Raw genomic sequence first — 19,434 nt, 5'->3', positions numbered from 1 at the left:
AAAAAGAATGAAATTTTGCCATTTGCAGCAACATGGATGGACTTGGAGGACATTATGCTATGTGAAATAAGTCAGATAGAGAAAGAAAAATACCGTAGGATATCACTTATATGTGGAATCTAAAAAATACAACAAATGAGTGAATATAACAAAAAAGAAGCCAACTCACAGATATAGAGAACAAACTAGTGGTTACCAGTGGTGGGGGGAATATAGGGGTGAGGCAGTGGGAGGTACAAACTATTGGGTGTAATATAGGCTCAAGGATGTATTGTACAACATGGGGAATACAGCCAACAATTTTGTGATAACGGTAAGTGGAAAGTAACCTTTAAAAATTGTATAAAAATAAAATCTTTTAAAATTGGGATATAACTAAATTGGGAGGCTCTAGGTAGGTGTGGGTGCTGTAAGTGAGCAAAATCTTTGTTTAGTATAATAAAAGTTAATAATTTGTAAAACTGATGAATAAAGAGAAAGCAATAAGCATATTATCAAAAAACGAAAATAGACACATTTCAACATGTTAAAAGTAGTTGCCTCTGTACTTTTCTGGTTCCCTGGGTTTTGAGGATGCTACCAGAGGACACCCCTTGATGGCATGGCTCTGGTGGCCAGGGTGGCTTGTATTCCTGGGTCTCGTGGGACTGTGGCAATCGGAGGGACAGTTCTTGGCAGGCTACCACCCCTAGAGCACTGCACAGACAGTGGACTGGGGCACACTCCCCAGTCTTTTTGTGAAGGAGGGCTCTTCGCTCATCCTGGAGCTTCAGCCTGAGAGGCAGGCTTCAGGATTGGTACACATTAGTAGCCTATGGAGTTGCTCTCAAGGAACATAAGCTGTGGACTCCATCTTGACGCTCTCCCTTGCTCCAGCTCACCTATATCACCCAGAAAAGAGCTTTGACACTCATCTGGAGCCCTGATTTCTGCAACTGCTGCTCAGGGGACACCTCCAGATTGCCTGGCTCTGGTGGCCAGCAAGGTTTATGCTTGTGGTCCCACAGGAATGTACATATTTGCATAGTTAAAAAACTGATGCCTGAGGGTCTCACTTCCAGTCACCCTGAGTCTATGTGCTGAGATTCTCCCCTTTAGGACACTGACAGGTCTTGGCACATCCTCAACTACTGGGAGCTATTAAAAATATAATAGGCTGCTTGGACAAGGCCAAGAGGTTTGAAAGACCACCAGGAGCTGAGGCAGGGTTGAATGACAAGGTTCATCTCCTACATGAGGCCACTCCTTCAACACTGGGAGGAGTGGCTGTTTCATCTACTATGTAGAAACCAACACAGAGAGTCAACCTCAGGAAAAAAAACTTAATGAAATGGAGATAAATAATTTACCTGATAAAGAGCTCAAATAATGGTCTATAAAGATGCTCACCAAACTGGGGAGAAGAATGGATGAACACAGTGAGCACTTCAACAAAGAGATGGAAATGTAAGAAAGTACCAAATAGAAGTCACAGATCTAAAGAATATAATAATTGAACTGAAAAATACACTAGATGGGTTCACTAGCAGACTAGATAAAGCAGAAGAAAGGATCAGTCAACTCAAAGACAAGGCAGTGGAACTCACCCATTCAGAGCAGCAAAAAGAAAAAACAATGAAAAAAGTAAAGATAGCTTAAGGTCTTATGGAACAGCGTCCCATGGACTAACATTTGCATCACAGGTCTCCTATAAGGAGAATGAAATGAAAAATGTAAATGTAATAATGTTTGTCAAAGTACTTTGTCAACTGTAAAGTGCTGTACACATGTACTTTAACAACCTTGTTACTGGATTCTTAAAAAAAACAAATGCACCACCTCTGATGAGAGAAATGGAGTGAGGATTTTTCTGTCCTCATAAGCCTTTTAGCATTTTTTTTTTGCTTTTAATACATAGGGCATGTGATACTTTGATTTAAAAAATTAAACATACAAGTCCAAGGACCTGGTGGGAGAAAACGTGCCCATTGATTTGCTTCCAGTCACAAAGATGATATTTGTAACCAACTGGATGTCCCCTCTGGTATCTAGACAACAAAAGGGGACAAATTAGGAAATAACCTAGAGGTGCCCAGGCCTGCATTACCAGGAAGTCTACCCTTTTGTTTTGGTAGAGAGAGGTTTTGGTCTGGTTTCTTCCTCCCTACCCAGCTTTATTGAGATAAAATTAGCATATAACATTGTGTAAGTTTAAGGTATATAACATGATAATTTGATGTAAGTATATACTGCAAAAGGACTACTATGATGAGGGTAGTTAACATATCTATTACCTCACATGGTTATCTGTGTGTGGTGAGAACTTTTAAGATCTACTCTCTTAGCAGCTTTTAAGTATACAATATAGTATTGTTATCTATAATTACCGTGCTGTGCATTACATTCCCATAAGCTATTTATCTTATAACTGGAAGTTGTACCTTTTGACTACCTTCATCCATTTCCCCCATTCCCCCACTCCTGGAACCACTACTCTACTCTCTGTTTCTATGAGTTTGGTTTTTTTGATTCTACATATAAGTGAGAGCATACGGTATTTGTCTTTCTCTGTCTAACTTATTTTACTTAGCTGAATCCCTCCAGGTTCATCCATGTCATTACAAATGGCAGAATTTCCTTCTTTTTTATGGCAGAATAATATTCCATTGTACATATATATCACATTTACTTTATCTATTCATCCATCTATGGACACTTGGTTGTTTCCATGTATCGGTTATTGTAAATAATGCTGCAATATGAACATGGGGATACAGTTATCTCTTTGAGATCCTGTTTTCATTTCCTTTGGATATATACCCAGAAGTGGGATTGCTGGACCATATGTTGTTTTAGTTCTAATTTTATTTTATTTTATTTTTTTTTGTGGTATGCGGGCCTCTCGCTGTTGTGGCCTCTCCCGTTGCGGAGCACAGGCTCTGGACGTGCAGGCTCAGCGGCCATGGCTCACGGGCCCAGCCGCTCCGCGGCATGTGGGATCTTCCCGGACCGGGGCACAAACCCGTGTCCCCTGCATTGGCAGGCAGACTCTCAACCACTGCGCCACCAGGGAAGCTCTATTTTTAATTTTTTTGAGGAGCCTCCATACTGTTTCCATAGTGGCTCCACCAATTTATACTCCCACCAACAGTGCACAAAGGTTCCCTTTTCCCGATATATTCATCAGCACTTATCTCTTGGCGTTTTTTGTTTTTTTGTTTTTTTTTTTTGCTGTACGCGGGCCTCTCACTGTTGTGGCCTCTCCCATTGTGAAGCACAGGCTCCGGACACACAGGCTCAGCACCCATGGCTCACGGGCCCAGCCGCTCCACGGCATGTGGGATCCTCCCGGACCGGGGCACAAACCCACGTCCCCTGCATTGGCAGGCGGACTCTCAACCACTGCGCCACCAGGGAAGCCCCGCATGTGTCTTTTTGAATTATGGTTTTCTCTGGGTATACGTCCAGTAGTGGGATTGCTGGGTCATATGGTAATTCTATTTTTAGTTCTTTAAGGAACCTCCATAGTGGCTCTATCAATTTACATTCCCACCAACAGTGCAAGAGGGTTCCCTTTTCTCCACACCCTCTCCAGCATTTGTTGTTTGTAGATTTTCTGATGATGCCCATTCAAACTGGTGTGAGGTGATACTTCACTGTAGTTTTGATTTGCATTTCTCTAATAGTGATGTTGAGCAGCTTTTCATGTGCTTCTTGGCCATCTGTATGTCTTCTTTGGAGAAATGTCTATTTAGGTCTTCTGCCCATTTTTGGATTGGGTTGTTTGTTTTTTTACTATTGAGCTGCATGAGCTCTTTATATATTTTGGAGATTAATCCTTTGTCCGATGATTCATTTGCAAATATTTTCTCCCATTCTGAGTGTTGTCTTTTCGTCTTGTTTATGTTTTCCTTTGCTGTGCAAAAGCTTTTAAGTTTCATGAGGTCCCATTTGTTTATATTTGTTTTTATTTCCATTACTCTAGGATGTGGATCAAAAAATATCCTGCTGTGATTTATGTCAAAGAGTGTTCTTCCTATGTTTTCCTCTAAGAGTTTTATAGTGCCCAGTCTTACATTTAGGTCTCTAATCTATTTTGAGTTTATTTTTGTGTATGGTGCTAGGGAGCGTTTTAATTTCATTGTTTTACATGTAGCTGTCCAGTTTTCCCAGCACCACTTATTGAAGAGACTGTCTTTTCTCCACTGTATATCCTTGCCTCCTTTGTCATAGATTAGTTGACCATAGGTACATGGGTTTATCTCTGGGATTTCTATCCTGTTCCATTGATCTATATTTCTGTTTTTGTGCCAGTACCATATTGTCTTGATTACTGTAGCTTTGTAGTATAGTCTGAAGTCAGGGAGTCTGATTCCTCCAGCTCCGTTTTTTTCCCTCAAGACTGCTTTGGCTATTCGGGGTCTTTCGTGTCTCTGTACAAATTTTAAGGTTTTTTGTTCTAGTTCTGTAAAAAATGCCATTGGTAATTTGATAGGGATTGCATTGAATCTGTAGATTGCTTTGGGTAGTAGAGTCATTTTCACAATATTGATTCTTCCAATCCAAGAACATGGTATATCTCTCCATCTATTTGTATCATCTTTAATTTCTTTCATCAGTGTCTTATAGTTTTCTGCATACAGGTCTTTTGTCTCCCTAGGTAGATTTATTCCTAGGTATTTTATTCTTTTTGTTGCAATGGTAAATGGGAGTGTTTCCTTAATTTCTCCTTCAGATTTTTCATCATTAGTGTATAGGAATGCAAGAGATTTCTGTGCATTAATTTTGTATCCTGCAACTTTACCAAATTCATTGATTAGCTCTAGTAGTTTTCTGGTGGCATCTTTAGGATTCTCTATGTATAGGTATCATGTCATCTGCAAACAGTGACAGTTTTACTTCTTCTTTTCCAATTTGTATTGCTTTTATTTCTTTCTCTTCTCTGATTGCCATGTCTAGGACTTCCAAAACTATGTTGAATAATGGTGGTGAGAGTGGACATCCTTTCTTGTTCCTGATCTTAGAGGAAATGCTTTCAGTTTTTCACCATTGAGAATGATGTTTGCTGTGCGTTTGTTGTATATGGCCTTCATTATGTTGAGGTAGGTTCCTTCTTTGCCCACTTTCTGGAGAGTTTTTATCATAAATGGGTGTTGAATTTTGTCAAAAGCTTTTTCTGCATCTATTGAGATGATCATATGGTTTTTATTCTTCAATCTGTTAATATGGTGTATCACATCGATTGATTTGCGTATATTGAAGAATCCTTGCATCCCTAGGATACATCCCACTTGATCATGGTGTATGATCCTTTTAATGTGTTGTTGGATTCCGTTTGCTAGTATTTTGTTGAGGATTTTTACATCTATATTCATCAGTGATATTGGTCTGTAATTTTCTTTTTTTTGTAGTATCTTTGTCTGGTTTTGGTATCAGGGTGATGGTGGCCTCATAGAATGAGTTTGGGGGTGTTCCTTCCTCTGCAATTTTTTGGAAGAGTTTGAGAAGGGTGGGTGTTAGCTCTCCTCTAAATGTTTGATAGAATTTGCCTGTGAAGCCATCTGGTCCTGGGCTTTTGTTTGTTGGAAGATTTTTAATCACAGTTTCAATTTCATTACTTGTGAATGGTTTGTTCATATTTTCTGTTTCTTCCTGGTTCAGTCTTGGAAGTTTATACCTTTCTAAGAATTTGTCCATTTCTTCCAGGTTGTCCATTTTATTGGCATAGAGTTGCTTGTAGTTGTCTCATAGGATGCTTTGTATTTCTGCTGTGTCTGTTGTAACCTCTCCTTTTTCATTTCTAATTTTATTGATTTGAGTCCTCTCCCTCTTTTTCTTGATGAGTCTAGCTAATGGTTTATCAATTTTGTTTATCTTCTCAAAGAACCAGCTTTTAGTTTTGTTGATCTTTGCTGTTGTTTTGTTTCTATTTCATTCATTTCTGCTCTGATCTTTATGATTTCTTTCCTTCTGCTAACTTTGGGTTTTGTTTGTTCTTCTTCCTCTAGTTCCTTTAGGTGTAAGGTTAGATTGTTTATTTCAGATTTTTCTCGTTTCTTGAGGTAGGCTTGTATAGCTATAAACTTCTCTCTTAGAACTGCTTTTGCCGCATCCCATAGGTTTTGGATCGTTGTGTTTTCACTGTCATTTGTCTGTAGGTCTTTTTTGATTTCCTCTTTGATTTCTTCAAAGTGATCTCTTGGTTATTTAGTAACGTATTGTTTAGCCTCCATGTGTTTGTGTTTTTTACATTTTTTTCCCTGTAATTGATTTCTAATCTCATAGCATTGTGGTCAGAAAAGATGCTTGATATGATTTCGATTTTCTTAAATTTACTGAGGCTTCATTTGTGATCCAAGATGTGATCTATCCTGGAGAATGTTCCGTGCACACTTGAGAAGAAAGTGTAACCTGCTGTTTTTGGATGGAACGTCCTATAAATATCAATTAAATCTATCTGGTCTATTGTGTCATTTAAAGCTTCTGTTTCCTTATTAATTTTCCGTTTGGATGATCTGTCCATTGGTGTAAGTGAGGTGTTAAAGTCCCCCACTATTATTCTGTTACTGTTGATTTCCTCTTTTAGAGCTGTTAGCAGTTGCCTTATGTATTGAGGTGCTCCTATGTTGGGTGCATATATATTTATTATTGCTATATCTTATTCTTGGATTGATCCCTTGATCATTACGTAGTGTCCTTCCTTGTCTCTTGTAACATTCTTTATTTTAAAGTCTATTTTATCTGATATGAGTATTGCTACTCCAGCTTTCTTTTGATTTTCATTTGCATGGAATATCTTTTTCCATCCCCTCACTTTCAGTCTGTATGTGTCCCTAGGTCTGAAGTGGGTCTCTTGTAGACAGCATATATATGGGTCTTGTTTTTGTATCCATTCAGCAAGCCTGTGTCTTTTGGTTGGAGCATTTAATCTGTTCATGTTTAAGGTACTTATCAATATGTATGTTCCTATTACCATTTTCTTAATTGTTTTGGGTTTGTTTTTCTAGGTCCTTTTCTTCTTTTGTGTTTCCCACTTAGAGAAGTTTCTTTAGCATTTGTTGTAGAGCTGGTTTGGTGGTGCTGAATTCTCTTAGCTTTTGTTTGTCTGTAAAGCTTTTGATTTCTCCATCGAATCTGAATGAGATCCTTGCTGGGTAGAGTAATCTTGGTTGTAGCTTCTTCCCTTTCATCACTTTAAGTATATCATGCCACTCCTTTCTGGCTTGTAGAGTTTATTCTGAGAAATCAGCTGTTAACCTTATGGGAGTTCCCTTGTATGTTATTTGTTGTTTTTCCCTTGCTGCTTTCAATAATTTTTCTTTGTCTTTAATTTTTGCCAATTTGATTTCTATGTGTCTCGGTGTGTTTCTCCTTGGGTTTATCCTGTATGGGAGTCGCTGCACTTCCTGGACTTGGGTGGCTCTTTCCTTTCCCATGTTAGGGAAGTTTTCGACTATAATCTCTTCAAATATTTTCTCTGGTCCTTTCTCTCTCTCTTCTCCTTCTGGGACCCCTATAATGCGAATGTTGTTGCATTTAATGTTGTCCCAGAGGTCTCTTAGGCTGTCTTCATTTCTTTTCATTCTTTTTTCTTTAGTCTGTTCCACAGCAGTGAATTCCACCATTCTGTCTTCCAGGTCACTTATCCATTCTTCTGCCTCAGTTATTCTGCTATTGATTCCTTCTAGTGTAGTTTTCATTTCAGTTATTGTATTATTCATCTCTGTTTGTTCTTTAATTCTCCTAGATCTTTGTTAAACATTTCTTGCATCTTCTCAGTCTTTGCCTCCATTCTTTTTCCGAGGTCCTGGATCATCTTAACTATCATTATTCTGAATTCTTTTTCTGGAAGATTGCCTATCTCCATTTCATTTAATTGTTTTTCTGGGGTTTTATCTTGTTCCTTCATCTGATACATAGCCCTCTGCCTTTTCATCTTGTCTATCTTTCTGTGAATGTGGTTTTTGTTCCACAGGCTGCAGGATTGTAGTTCTTCTTGCTTCTGCTGTCTGCCCTCTGGTGGATGAGGCCAAGAGGCTTGTGGAAGTTTCCTGATGGGAGGGACTGGTGGTGGGTAGAGCTGGCTGTTGCTCTGGTGGGCAGAGCTCAGTAAAACTTTAATCTGCTTGTCTGCTGATGGGTGGGGCTGGGTTCCCTCCCTGTTGGTTGTTTGGCCTGAGGCAACCCAACACTGGAGCCTACCCGGCTCTTTGGTGGGGCTGATGGCAGACTCTGGGAGGGCTCACGCCAAGAGGTACTTCCCACAACTTCTGCTGCCAGTGTCCTTGTCCCTTGGTGAGCCACAGCTGCCCCCTGCCTCTGCAGGAGACCTTCCAACACTAGCAGGTAGGTCTGCTTCAGTCTCATCTGGGGTCACTGCTCCTTCCCCTGGGTCCCAATGTGCACACTACTTTGTGTGTGCCCTCCAAGAGTGGAGTCTCTGTTTCCCCCAGTCCTGCCAAAGTCCTGCAATCAAATCTCGCTAGCCGAAGTCTGAGTCTCTAGGAATTCCTCCTTCCGTTGCCAGACCCTCAGGTTGGGAAGCCTGACATGTGGCTCAGAACCTTCACTCCAGTGGGTGACTTCTGGGGTATAAGTGTTCTCCAGTTTGTGCGTCACCCACCCAGCAGTTATGGGATTTGATTTTATTGTGATAGCACCCCTCCTACCGTCTCACTGCAGCTTCTCCTTTGTTTTTGCATGTGGGGTATCTTTTTTGGTGAGTTCCAGTGTCTTCCTGTTGATGACTATTCAGCAGTTAGTTGTGATTCTGGTGTTCTCGAAAGAGGGAGTGAGAGCATGTCCTTCTACTCCACCATCTTGAACCAATCTCAAGCTTTTTAATTTGATGTTGTCCAAATTGTTTATTTTTGCTTTTGTTGTTTGTGGAGGTTTGTTTTAAATAATTTGCATTTGTGCTGCTAACTCTAACCTAGTCATCTAAAAGCTAAGGTTTACCTAGAAAGTGCATGGAACAAGAAGGAGGCAATTTAATCCCTGAGCAAAACTGGGCTTGATACCTCCATTCCTTACCCTTTGAGAAAGTAAACATTCCAGAGGAAAGAGTTCGAGAAGGCAGATTGCCAATCCTAATAAAAATATTCTCTCAGTAGGCTGATGTAGGTCTTCACTCAAAGGATGGAGGGGGCTTCCCTGGTGATGCAGTGGTTGAGAGTCCACCTGCTGATGCAGGGGACACGGGTAAAAAAAAAAAAGGATGGAGGACATTGATTGGGAATTCAGCTGGCTTTCTTGGCCCACTCCCCCTTAAATACTGATGATGCTGAGTTTGATCCAAAGGTGGTTATCCATCCTCTAGCTATTCAAGGCTCATTACAAAGTTCTTTGGATATAATGGATATCCTCACCTACATCTCCTTGATCCAGGAAAATGAGAATGATGTGGCAGAAATCTACTGTGGAAATCTACCAACCAGAGGAAAGATAAGAAATTCTCCATATTTTGGGACTTCCCTGGTGGTCCAGTGGTAAAGAATCTGCCTTACAATGCAGGGGACACAGGTTCAATCCCTGGTCAGGGAACTAAGATCCCACATGCTGCGGGGCAACTAAGCCCGTGCACCAGCTACTGAGCTCGTGCACCTCAACTAGAGAGCCCACATGCCGCAAACCACAGAGCCCATGCAGCCTGGAGCCCGTGCACCACAATGAAAGATCCTGCATGCCTAAGCGAAGGTCCAATGTCCCACAACTAAGACCTGACAGAGCGAAAAATAAATACAATAAATAATAAATCTTAAAAAAAAAAAAGAAATTCTCCATATGTCTAAGGCAAGAGAACAGAGCTGGGAAAGAAAACGTCAGGTAGAGCCTCTGAGACAGCAGAGACAGCAACGATGATTATAAAGCTCTTTCCTTTTTTTTTTCGGCCGCACCACACAGCATGCAGGATCTTAGTTCCTCGACCAGGGATCAAACCTGTGCAGTACAAGCACGGAGTCTTTTTTTTTTTTAATTTATTTTTGGCTGCGTTGGGTCTTCATTGCTGTGCGCAGGCTTTCTCTAGTTGCGACAAGCGCTGGCTTCTCATTGTGGTGGCTTTTCCTGCGGAGCACGGGCTCTAGGCGCGTGGGCTTCAGTAGTTGTGGCACGCGGGCTCACTAGTTGTGGCTTGCATTCTAGAGCGCGGGCTTAGTAGTTGTGGCACATGGGCTTAGTTGCTCTGCAGCATGTGGGATCTTCCCTGACCAGGGCTCGAACCCGTGTCCCCTGCATTGGAAGGCAGATTCTTAACCACTGAGCCACAAGGGAAGTCCCAGAAGCAAGGAGTCTTAACCACTGGACCACCAGGGAAGTCCCTAAAGCTCTTTTCTTTGAAAATAATAAACTGAGTACAAGAAAATTAAAAGGAATTCCAAACAAGCTATAGGACAGTGACACTGGGGTGACATAAAAAAGACAATTAAAATAAATTTACCAGTGAATCTACAATTATTTCAAAATAAAAAGTTTTAAGAAATCTTTTACCTGAAGCCAACATAGTCTCCCATGACGACACACATTAGCTCCTTCTGCTGCCACACTCAGGACACTTTGCTTCTTGATGTGGAGCATCTGGTAAGAAAAGGAAGAAAATAAAAATCTCCAGGAAATAAATGTTGCAATTATGACATCATGAATGGCACAAGTAAAATGGCTAGAAATAAACAAAATGGATCATATTTTTTTAAACTTACAAAATCCGAAACACATGTCTGCTTCACACACACACACACAAATCACACTGAATGCTTCTGTTCCTCTTTTCAGGGTTCACAAAGTTATTCCACAACTGGAAAATAAATCATTCATATTGCAAATGCTAATAAGAGTTGAAAACTCAGATACCTTTTGTTACCACTGGTGTTACAGCAAAAGGTTTCTAGTCTTTATGGCAAGATTCCTCATGCAAAGAACAGCAATTTACTAAGGGAACTCACACAGTGGCTGAGTCTCACAGTATCTACTGTTCAGAATGAGAAAAACACAGACTTAACAGGTCCTTTAAAGTCTTGGATTCATTAAATTATTCAAAACTGAAATAGGGGTATCCTGGAAACATATTCTGGTCCTCTTATTATCTATATTCTTATATTTCAAAACATTATACAATTCTAAAATCTTTACTGCATAATCCATGAAAATATCTGCATGGCACAAGATTCTCCCCATTTTACAGGTAGATAAATTACTCAAGAATAGAAAGGCAAAGTAACTTACACTAGCACAATATCTTCCTTTACAGAGCATAAAGTGTTCTATATTCTGAGTATCTTTCATCAATGATAAAAGAAGGGGACTGAACTTCAGTTCCATTCTCAATCAACAAGAAGGCTGCAAAACTGGGAACAAAAGCTGTATTTCCCTATTGATAAGAATTTCCAACTAACTCTTTAAATTTCCGGAGCAAAAGTTCTTATCCTATTATTTGTTGTTGTTGTCATGGACCCTTTAAAGCATCTGTTGATATATAAAAATTCTTGTAACTCAATTAAAATGGCAAATGAATAGATATTTCTCTAAGAAGATATACAAATAGCCAATAAGCCTATATGGGAAAAGAGTCTAAAAAAGAGTGGATATATGTATAGGTATAACTGATTCACTTTGCTGTACACCTGAAACTAACACAACATTGTAAATCAACTATACTCCAACAAAAATTTTTTTAAAAAAGAAAAAAAATAGCCAATAAACACATGAAAATATGCTTAACACTATTAGCCTTCAGGGAAATGCAAATCAAAAACACAATGAGATACTACTTCACACCACTAGGATGGCTATAATTAAAATGACAGATAATAGTGTCGGTAAGAATGTGGAGAAACTGGAACCCTCACGCCCTGCTGGTGGAAAAGTAAAGTGGTGCAGTGCTTTGCAAAACAGTATGGCCAATCCTCAAAAAGTTAAACACAGAGTTATTACATGAGCCAGCAATTCCACTTGTAAGTATCTATCCAAGAGAAATGGAAACGTGTCCACACAAAAACTTGTATATGTATGTTCACAGCAGCACTATTCATAATAGCCAAAAAGTAGAAACAACCCAAATGTCCATCAAATGGTGAAAGGATAAATGAAATGTGGTATATCCATACAAAGGAATATTATTTGGCAACAAAAATAAGTGAAATACTGATACACGCTATAACATAGATAAACCTTGAAAATATTATGCTACGCAAAAGAAGCCAAGCCAATCACAAATGACCACACATCGTATGATCCCATTTATATGAAATGTCCTAAACAGGCACATTCATAGAGGCAGAAAATAGATTAGCGGTTGCCAGGGGCTGGGGGTACTCAGAAGGGATTAGAGGTGTTAGCTAAGGAATATGGGGTTTCCTTTTGGAGTATTAAAAATGTTCTAAAATTCACTGTGGTGATGGATGTACAATTCTGTGAATATGCTAAAATCCAGTGATGTGTACATTTTAAATTGGTAAATTTTATGGCATGTGAATTATATCTCAATAAAGCTGTTTAAAAACCAAAGAATCTGCTGAAAGCTAACCCTCTCTTAAAAAATACATCTGTGCATACACGAGCATAAGCTTGCTCCTAAACAAAAAACTTAACGACTTCCCTAAAGTCTAACTGTGAACCATAGCCTAGCTGAATAGTTACTGCCATATCTCAAATTAAAAAAATATTATAGAGAAATTGCCTAAATAGAGCATCTAGACTGGTCTTTTAAAAATATAAGTAAAAAAATTTTTGACTCTCCTCTAAAACTGCCAATGGCTCTCCATCTTACTCAAGTCGAACTCAAAATCCTTATGTCTACCTGACCTGCCTCCTGCCCCCTTCCATTCCCTAACATTCTTTTTCACTGTGGTCCTGCCACAATGACCTCCCTGCTGTTCCTCCACACAAGTCAAGTGTGCTTCAGCCTCAGGGCCTCTGCACTTGTAATTATGCCTTCTTTAAGTTTTTTACTAGATATCCACATGGTTAGCTCCCTTACGTCTTTTAGATCTCTGTTCCAATGTCACCTCTTCACAGAGGTTTTCTGTCTACCCTAAATAAAATAGGAACTCCCTGTCATTCCATTCACCATACTACACTTTTTTTTCATAGCACTTACCACTAGTTGATATACAATTATGTGTTTATTTTCTTGCATTAAAATAAGCTCCTTCAGGGCTAGAACTTTGTCTTATTATTATAACCCAGACCTCAGAACAATGCCTGGCAAATAGCCGGCTCTCAGATGTTTTGTTAACTCATTAGGAAAAACACTAATGATCTTATAATAAGAGAGAAATTTATGAGACATAGACATGATACCCATTTGCAGACAATACGGAGAATGATTGAGGGCAATACTTACTGCAGCACCAAATTTCTGCTGGAACTGATCAATGACTGTGTATGTCACCTCCTCTTCCTCTACAGGAGAATATTATTATATATATTTATCTTCCTTGGCAATAGAATAGCCCTCCCACTAATTTTAGCCATAATCCTAAAGTCCTACTCTATTGCAACTCAAATGTCTAGAACTACTGAGACTAAGCCTAGAATACTGAGAACTATTTCATTATCACCTGCATCAGCCCATCCCGTAGTGAACACTATTAGCATCCTATTTGTCAGTTGAGAATAAACAAAAGCCCCACTGATGATATAAAATAAAATATTGACTCATTTCCTTTGATAATCCAGTAATGCTTCCTTCATCATAAGTTTGTCTTGAATACTTCAAGACATGTACTTTTAAAAAAAATTTTAATACAATTTTTGAAGGTTACTCTCCATTTACAGTTATTAGAAAATATTGGCCATATTCCCCGGTATTGTACAATACATCCTTGTAGCCTATCTTATATCCAATAGTTTGTGACTCCCACTGCCCCACCCCTATATCCCCCCCACACTGGGAACCACTAGTCTGTTCTCTGTATCTGTGAGTCCGCTTCTTTTTTGTTATAGTCACTAGTTTGTTGTATTTTTTAGATTCCACATATAAGTGATATCATACAGTATTTAAGACATGCATTTTCTAAAAGCACATTCATAATAAAAAATAATAGTTTAAAATAAATTAGTCCTGGAGATGGACCAATGTCCACACATTTGGAATTCTCTGGATCCTGAAAATTAATTATTTTTCTAATTATGTAATTTAAAAGATTAGAGGTATAGCATAACATATAGTTCTTCTTCATCTCCCAAACTTTAAAACTCTGGAGTGGCTCAGGACATAGTCCATAAGCCACTTCCTTTTTTCTATCCATACTTACTCTCTTGGTGATCTCATCTAGTCTCAAGGCTTTAAATATCATTTATAGGCTAGATCTTGAATTTATATCTCCACCTCAGATCTTTGTCTTCATCTCTCAGCTTACAGTCAAACTTAGGTTGACCAAAACTAAACTCCTAACCATCTCCCCAAAACCTTTCCCACCCAGAATCCCTCCCATACTTCAGGCTGCTCAAGCCCAAACCCCTGAAGTCATCCTTGTTTCCTCTTTTTCTCTCACAACCACATCTAATCTTTCAGTACATTGTGTTGGCTCCACCTCAATATACATGCAGAATTCCACCACTTCCTACCAACCATATTGCCACCACGAGGGTCCAAACCACCATACCCACTAAACAAAATTATTTCAGTAGCCTCCTAACCGGTATTCATGCTCTTACGTTGGCCCTCCTCTCAGCATCTATACAGTATCCAGAGTGATTTTGTAAAAACAGAAGTCAGATCATGTTACTCTTCTGCTCAAAACTCTCCAATGGAAAATAGAAGTTTTAAAAAATACCTTCTAGGGCTTCTCTGGTGGTGTAGTGGTTGAGAGTCCGCCTGCCGATGCAGGGGACATGGGCTCGTGCCCCGGTCCGGGAAGATCCCACATGCCGCGGAGCGGCTGGGCCCGTGAGCCATGGCCGCTGGGCCTGCGCGACCGGAGCCTATGCTCCGCAACGGGAGAGGCCACAACAGTGAGAGGCCCACGTACCACAAAAAAAAAAAAAACAAAAAACAAACAAACACAAAAACCTTCTATAATAGTATAAAAATACAAATACTTAGGGATAAATATGGCAAAAGATGTGTAAGACATACAATGAGAACTACAAAACACTGCTGAGAAATTAAAGATCTAAATAAATGTAGAGGTATACTGGGTAAATGAAATGGAATACTCAATACTGTTAAGATGTCAATATTCCCCAAACTGATCTATCAATTCATTGTAATCCCAAAAAAGATTCCAGCAGAGTTTTTCCTTTTTTGGTAGAAATTAACAAGCTGATTCTAAAATTCATAGGGAAATGCAAAGAACAAAGAACAGCTGAAACAACTTTGAAAAAGAACAAAGTTGGAGAACTAATACTACCTGCTTTCAAGATCTATCATAAATCAACAATAAACAAAACAGTCTAGTATTGGTGTAAAGATAGAAAAATTAGATCAATGTAACAGAATAGAGTGTCCATAAATAAATAAACCTATATACATACAGAAAACTGATTTTTGACAAAGGTGCAAAGGTAACTGAAGGGAGAAAATACAGACTTTTCAATAAACGGTGCTGGAATAATTGGATGTCCGTATGGAAAAAAAAAAACCTTGTCCATATCACATCATATACAAAAGTTTAAAATGGATCATACAGGAACAAAGACGCAGATGTAGCGAATGGACTTGAGGACACGGGGAGGGAGAAGGGTAAGCTGGGATGAAGTGAGAGAGTGGCATGGACATATATACACTACCAAATGTAAAACAGATAGCTAGTGGGAAGCAGCCGCATAGCACAGGCAAATCAGCTCAGTGCTTTGTGACCACCTAGAGGGGTGGGATAGGGAAGATGGGAGGGAAGGAGACGCAAGAGGGAGGAGATACAGGGATATATGTATATGTATAGCTGATTCATTTTGTTATAAAGCAGAAACTAACACACCGTTTTAAAGCAATTATACTCCAATAAAGATGTTTAAAAAAAGTATATATAAACATTTTTAAAAAATGGATCATAGACCTAAATGTAAAACCTAAAATGTCTAGAAGAAAACAAAGGAGAAAATCTTTCTGACTTTGAGCTAGGAGAGATTACTTAGATATGACATCAAAAGCACAATCCATAAAAGAATGAAAATGGATAAATGGTACTCCATCAAAATTAAAAATGTCTGCTCTTCAAGAGATGCTTTAAGAGAATGAAAAGACAAACCACAGACTTGGAGAAAATATTTGCAAAGCATATATTTGAGAAAAGACTTGTATCCAGAATATATAAAGAACTCCCAACACTGAATAATAAGAGAACAATCCAATAAGAAAATGAACAAAAGATATGGATAGACATTCACCAAAGATATTCAGATGCCAAATAAGCACATTAAAAAATCCTCAACATCCTTAGTCATTAGGGAAATGAAAAAAACAACCAACCAACCTCCAATGGCTTCTCTTCTCACTGCAGAGTAAAAGCCAAGTCCTTTCAATGATCTACAAAGTCTTCCATGATCCACTCACCCCACTTCATCCCCTACTGCTCTCCTTGCTCCAGCTACACTCATCTCCTTGCTGTCCCTTCAAGATCATGGCATGTTCCTCTCTCAGGCCTTTGCATCTGCTAATTTTTTATGCCTAAAAACCATTCCACCCAGATATTCATACATCTTGGTCCCTCACTTCCTTCAAGCCTTTACTTCAAATGTCACTATTTCAGTGAGACCTGTCCTGGACACTCAAAAACTGTAAAACCACCCTCTCCACACATTTCTTCTTTTTCTTCTGTTTTTTTTCTACTTAACATGTGGCACCAGCATACTATATAGTATACTAATTTATCTTATTTAGTGTGTTTCCTGCACCATAACTCGATGAAGGTAGAGATACCAAACTTTGGTATCCCCAATGTCTGGCATATAGTGTGCACTCAAATATTAAATAAACAAATGAATCATAGTATTTTATCTTAATTCGGACCCTAGAAACAACAGCCTAGCTGAGAATTCCACATAGAACCTTGACTCGGGGTTATACCAATTCTGAAGAGTTCTGAACCACAAGAGAGCCTAGAAAATTCAGAGCCCTGGTACTCACCTGATGGGCTGTACTTGAGGTCATTTAGCAGAGAAGTGATTGGTGCCTCAGAGGCAGGAGAAGCAGGCTTATATACATTTATGTCTTCATCTTTTATTGTATCCATCCTGTTTCTTTCTGTATTTAGACTATGCTTATAAAAAACAACACTTAGGTGAGCTTGTTCTTTGTTGTTAATGCCATACACACATCAGTGGTAAGGACTCTGGATCTTTCATAGAGAACCCATTCATCCACTGTTTACACTGATTTGAAGATACCATCTAAAGATGGAAGGAAACATCCACCTATTTCTTCTCATGTTAGGAATTACACAGCTAGTGAATTACAGTTAAGGCTTTCTACCCTAATGTGTACATCTGGGTAACATCATAATTAAGAAAATCATTCCATCATACCTAACAGAAGATGCCTTTTCTCTTACTGCACCTTGTTCTTCTTCATCCAGTAGTTCCACTGTAAAATAACCAAACGGCTTCCAACAGGACTTCCAATATGAAAGCAGTTAACTATCCCTCTGTCCCCTCCACACACACAGTTTGATTATGTAACATAGACAGTAATTGGGAATGAAATGTTAGTCCATAGAGCCTTCATCGGCCAGCAATAAATAGAGCAGAAAAGACTATCCAAAGTACTGAAGACCCCTAATCTTACATCCCTACATAGCTTCCTTGGTCATTTAGCAGGATTAGGAACCTCTCTACATATCCACTTTACCCTTTTTGTTCCAGGACACCTTTGTGGTCATGCAGAATGGTTCTAGAGATATCTTTTCTTTCCTATTTATTCCCATCCTAATGCATTTTCCTTCACACTATGTACTGTTAGGGGGTTTTCTCTCAAATCATTCACACTGTCCCTTCCACTTTCTCAGGCTGGTGCATTAACAGTTCAGTGATGTGAAAGGTAATAAAAGCTAGACTGGAAATCACAAAATAAATATGAGATAAACATTCCACAGAGACTCTGGAACCATTTATTTTTAACCTAACAGTTCACGGAATACAGGGAAATATTGTATATCATTGATTCTAAGATGCACATTTTAAACAACTCTGAAATTGGATATGATTTATGGTAAATGCACATGATAGTTTAATTGGCAGCTTCTTTTTCTTTCTTAGGGTGGGAAAAGAAATAATGCACATTGTCATTAATGGCATCTAAGATTCAATTAAGTACCCTTAGGTACTTTTCATGGAAAAAGTTTCTCAGGGGCAACTATGTTTCAAATGTCTCTTTCTCCTACACTGTCTAGAAGTGTTGAGTCTGGGTCAGAGAAAGTAAATTCACTAAAAACTCGGATTAATCAATTATTATCCTTTATCTTGATAACTCTTATTCAAGGTGCTTTTCAGGGAGAACCCTCTATGGCTGATTGAGCCACAGGGCAAAGAAAGAAGAAGAAGGCCATCCTTTGAGCCTAGAAATTATAAACAAAGGCCAAGTCCTGAGAATGAATTTAGGAAGAAATGAATCCATGTGTACAGATCACAAAGCTGGTCAGTGGTCAGCCTTCTCCTGAGTTAGGAAATAGTAGTAGTAATTCCTTCATTTTTCTTTACAAACTCATCCACAGCCTAGCTTTGTTCCAGTCCAGAGCTCTGTTCTACTGCAAAGTCTAACAGTTAACACACAATTAACAATCGCTCTACTTCCACCACCATCACTGCCATTTTTAAAAGGTGCTCAAGGGACAAAGAGTGTTTACAGTAGCGTACTCAGTAAGAAATGACAGTTATATAAGCTGGCTGGGGACTTCCCTGGTGGTCCCGTGGCTAAGACTCCACGTTCCCAGAGCAGAGGGGCCTGGGTTCGATCCCTGGTCAGGGAACTAGATCCCACAGGCCTCAACTAAAGATCCCACATGCCGCAACTAAAGATCATGCATGCCGCAACTAAAGATCATGCATGCCACAACTAAAATATCCTGCATGCCACAATTAAGACCTGACGTAGCCATAGAAAGAAAGAAAGAAATACTAAAAAAAAAAAAAAAAAAAAAAAAAAAAGCTGGCTGGACTTGTCTGCTTTAAAGTAGGTCTTGATTGGCAGGAGTCCTTTCCTTTCCTCATATCTGCCCCAACGGTAAGAAATGCACAGTTCTATGAGGTCCCAGCTCACCCGTTCCGCCACCCCCCTCCACCCCACACTGATATTCACTCCTCCTTGGAAGCCTTTTTGCTTTTGAGTTCTTGAAAGAAAGAATAGCTCTTGTTCCTAACCCTTTTCTCTTACCCCATTTGGCTTGTCTGAAGCACACTGACCAGATGAGCTTCTATAGCTCTTCCTTTAGGCAAACAATTGTATCTATTCTTGCTAAATTGTTTTAGCTGGCAGAAATAAAGAACAGGGCTACTTCCCACAATTCCAAAATCCCCAAAGGT

General features: G+C 39.2%; 1 protein-coding gene across 4 annotated transcripts in view; it reads right to left on the bottom strand.

Moving 5' to 3' along the window:
• Nucleotides 1-19,434, bottom strand: part of EXD1 (exonuclease 3'-5' domain containing 1) — a 39,042-nt gene that overhangs the window by 12,046 nt on the left and 7,562 nt on the right. For all 4 annotated transcript variants that reach the window (XM_029239218.1, XM_029239221.1, XM_029239220.1 and 1 more), the window contains 4 exons: nucleotides 17,443-17,500; nucleotides 17,045-17,172; nucleotides 13,319-13,377; nucleotides 10,468-10,554 (listed from right to left, as the gene is read on the bottom strand). In XM_029239218.1, the coding sequence (XP_029095051.1) occupies nucleotides 10,468-10,554; nucleotides 13,319-13,377; nucleotides 17,045-17,172; nucleotides 17,443-17,500 (332 nt within the window). The remainder of the gene's footprint in view (nucleotides 1-10,467; nucleotides 10,555-13,318; nucleotides 13,378-17,044; nucleotides 17,173-17,442; nucleotides 17,501-19,434) is intronic.

The sequence above is a fragment of the Monodon monoceros genome, unplaced genomic scaffold, assembly GCF_005190385.1.
Source record: "Monodon monoceros isolate NGI ecotype Baffin Bay Population unplaced genomic scaffold, NGI_Narwhal_1 Super_Scaffold_21, whole genome shotgun sequence".
In the NCBI taxonomy this organism is placed as follows: Eukaryota; Metazoa; Chordata; class Mammalia; order Artiodactyla; family Monodontidae; genus Monodon; species Monodon monoceros.
The sequence above is the reverse complement of the archived record's forward strand: the minus strand, read 5'-3'. Positions and strand labels throughout refer to the sequence as shown.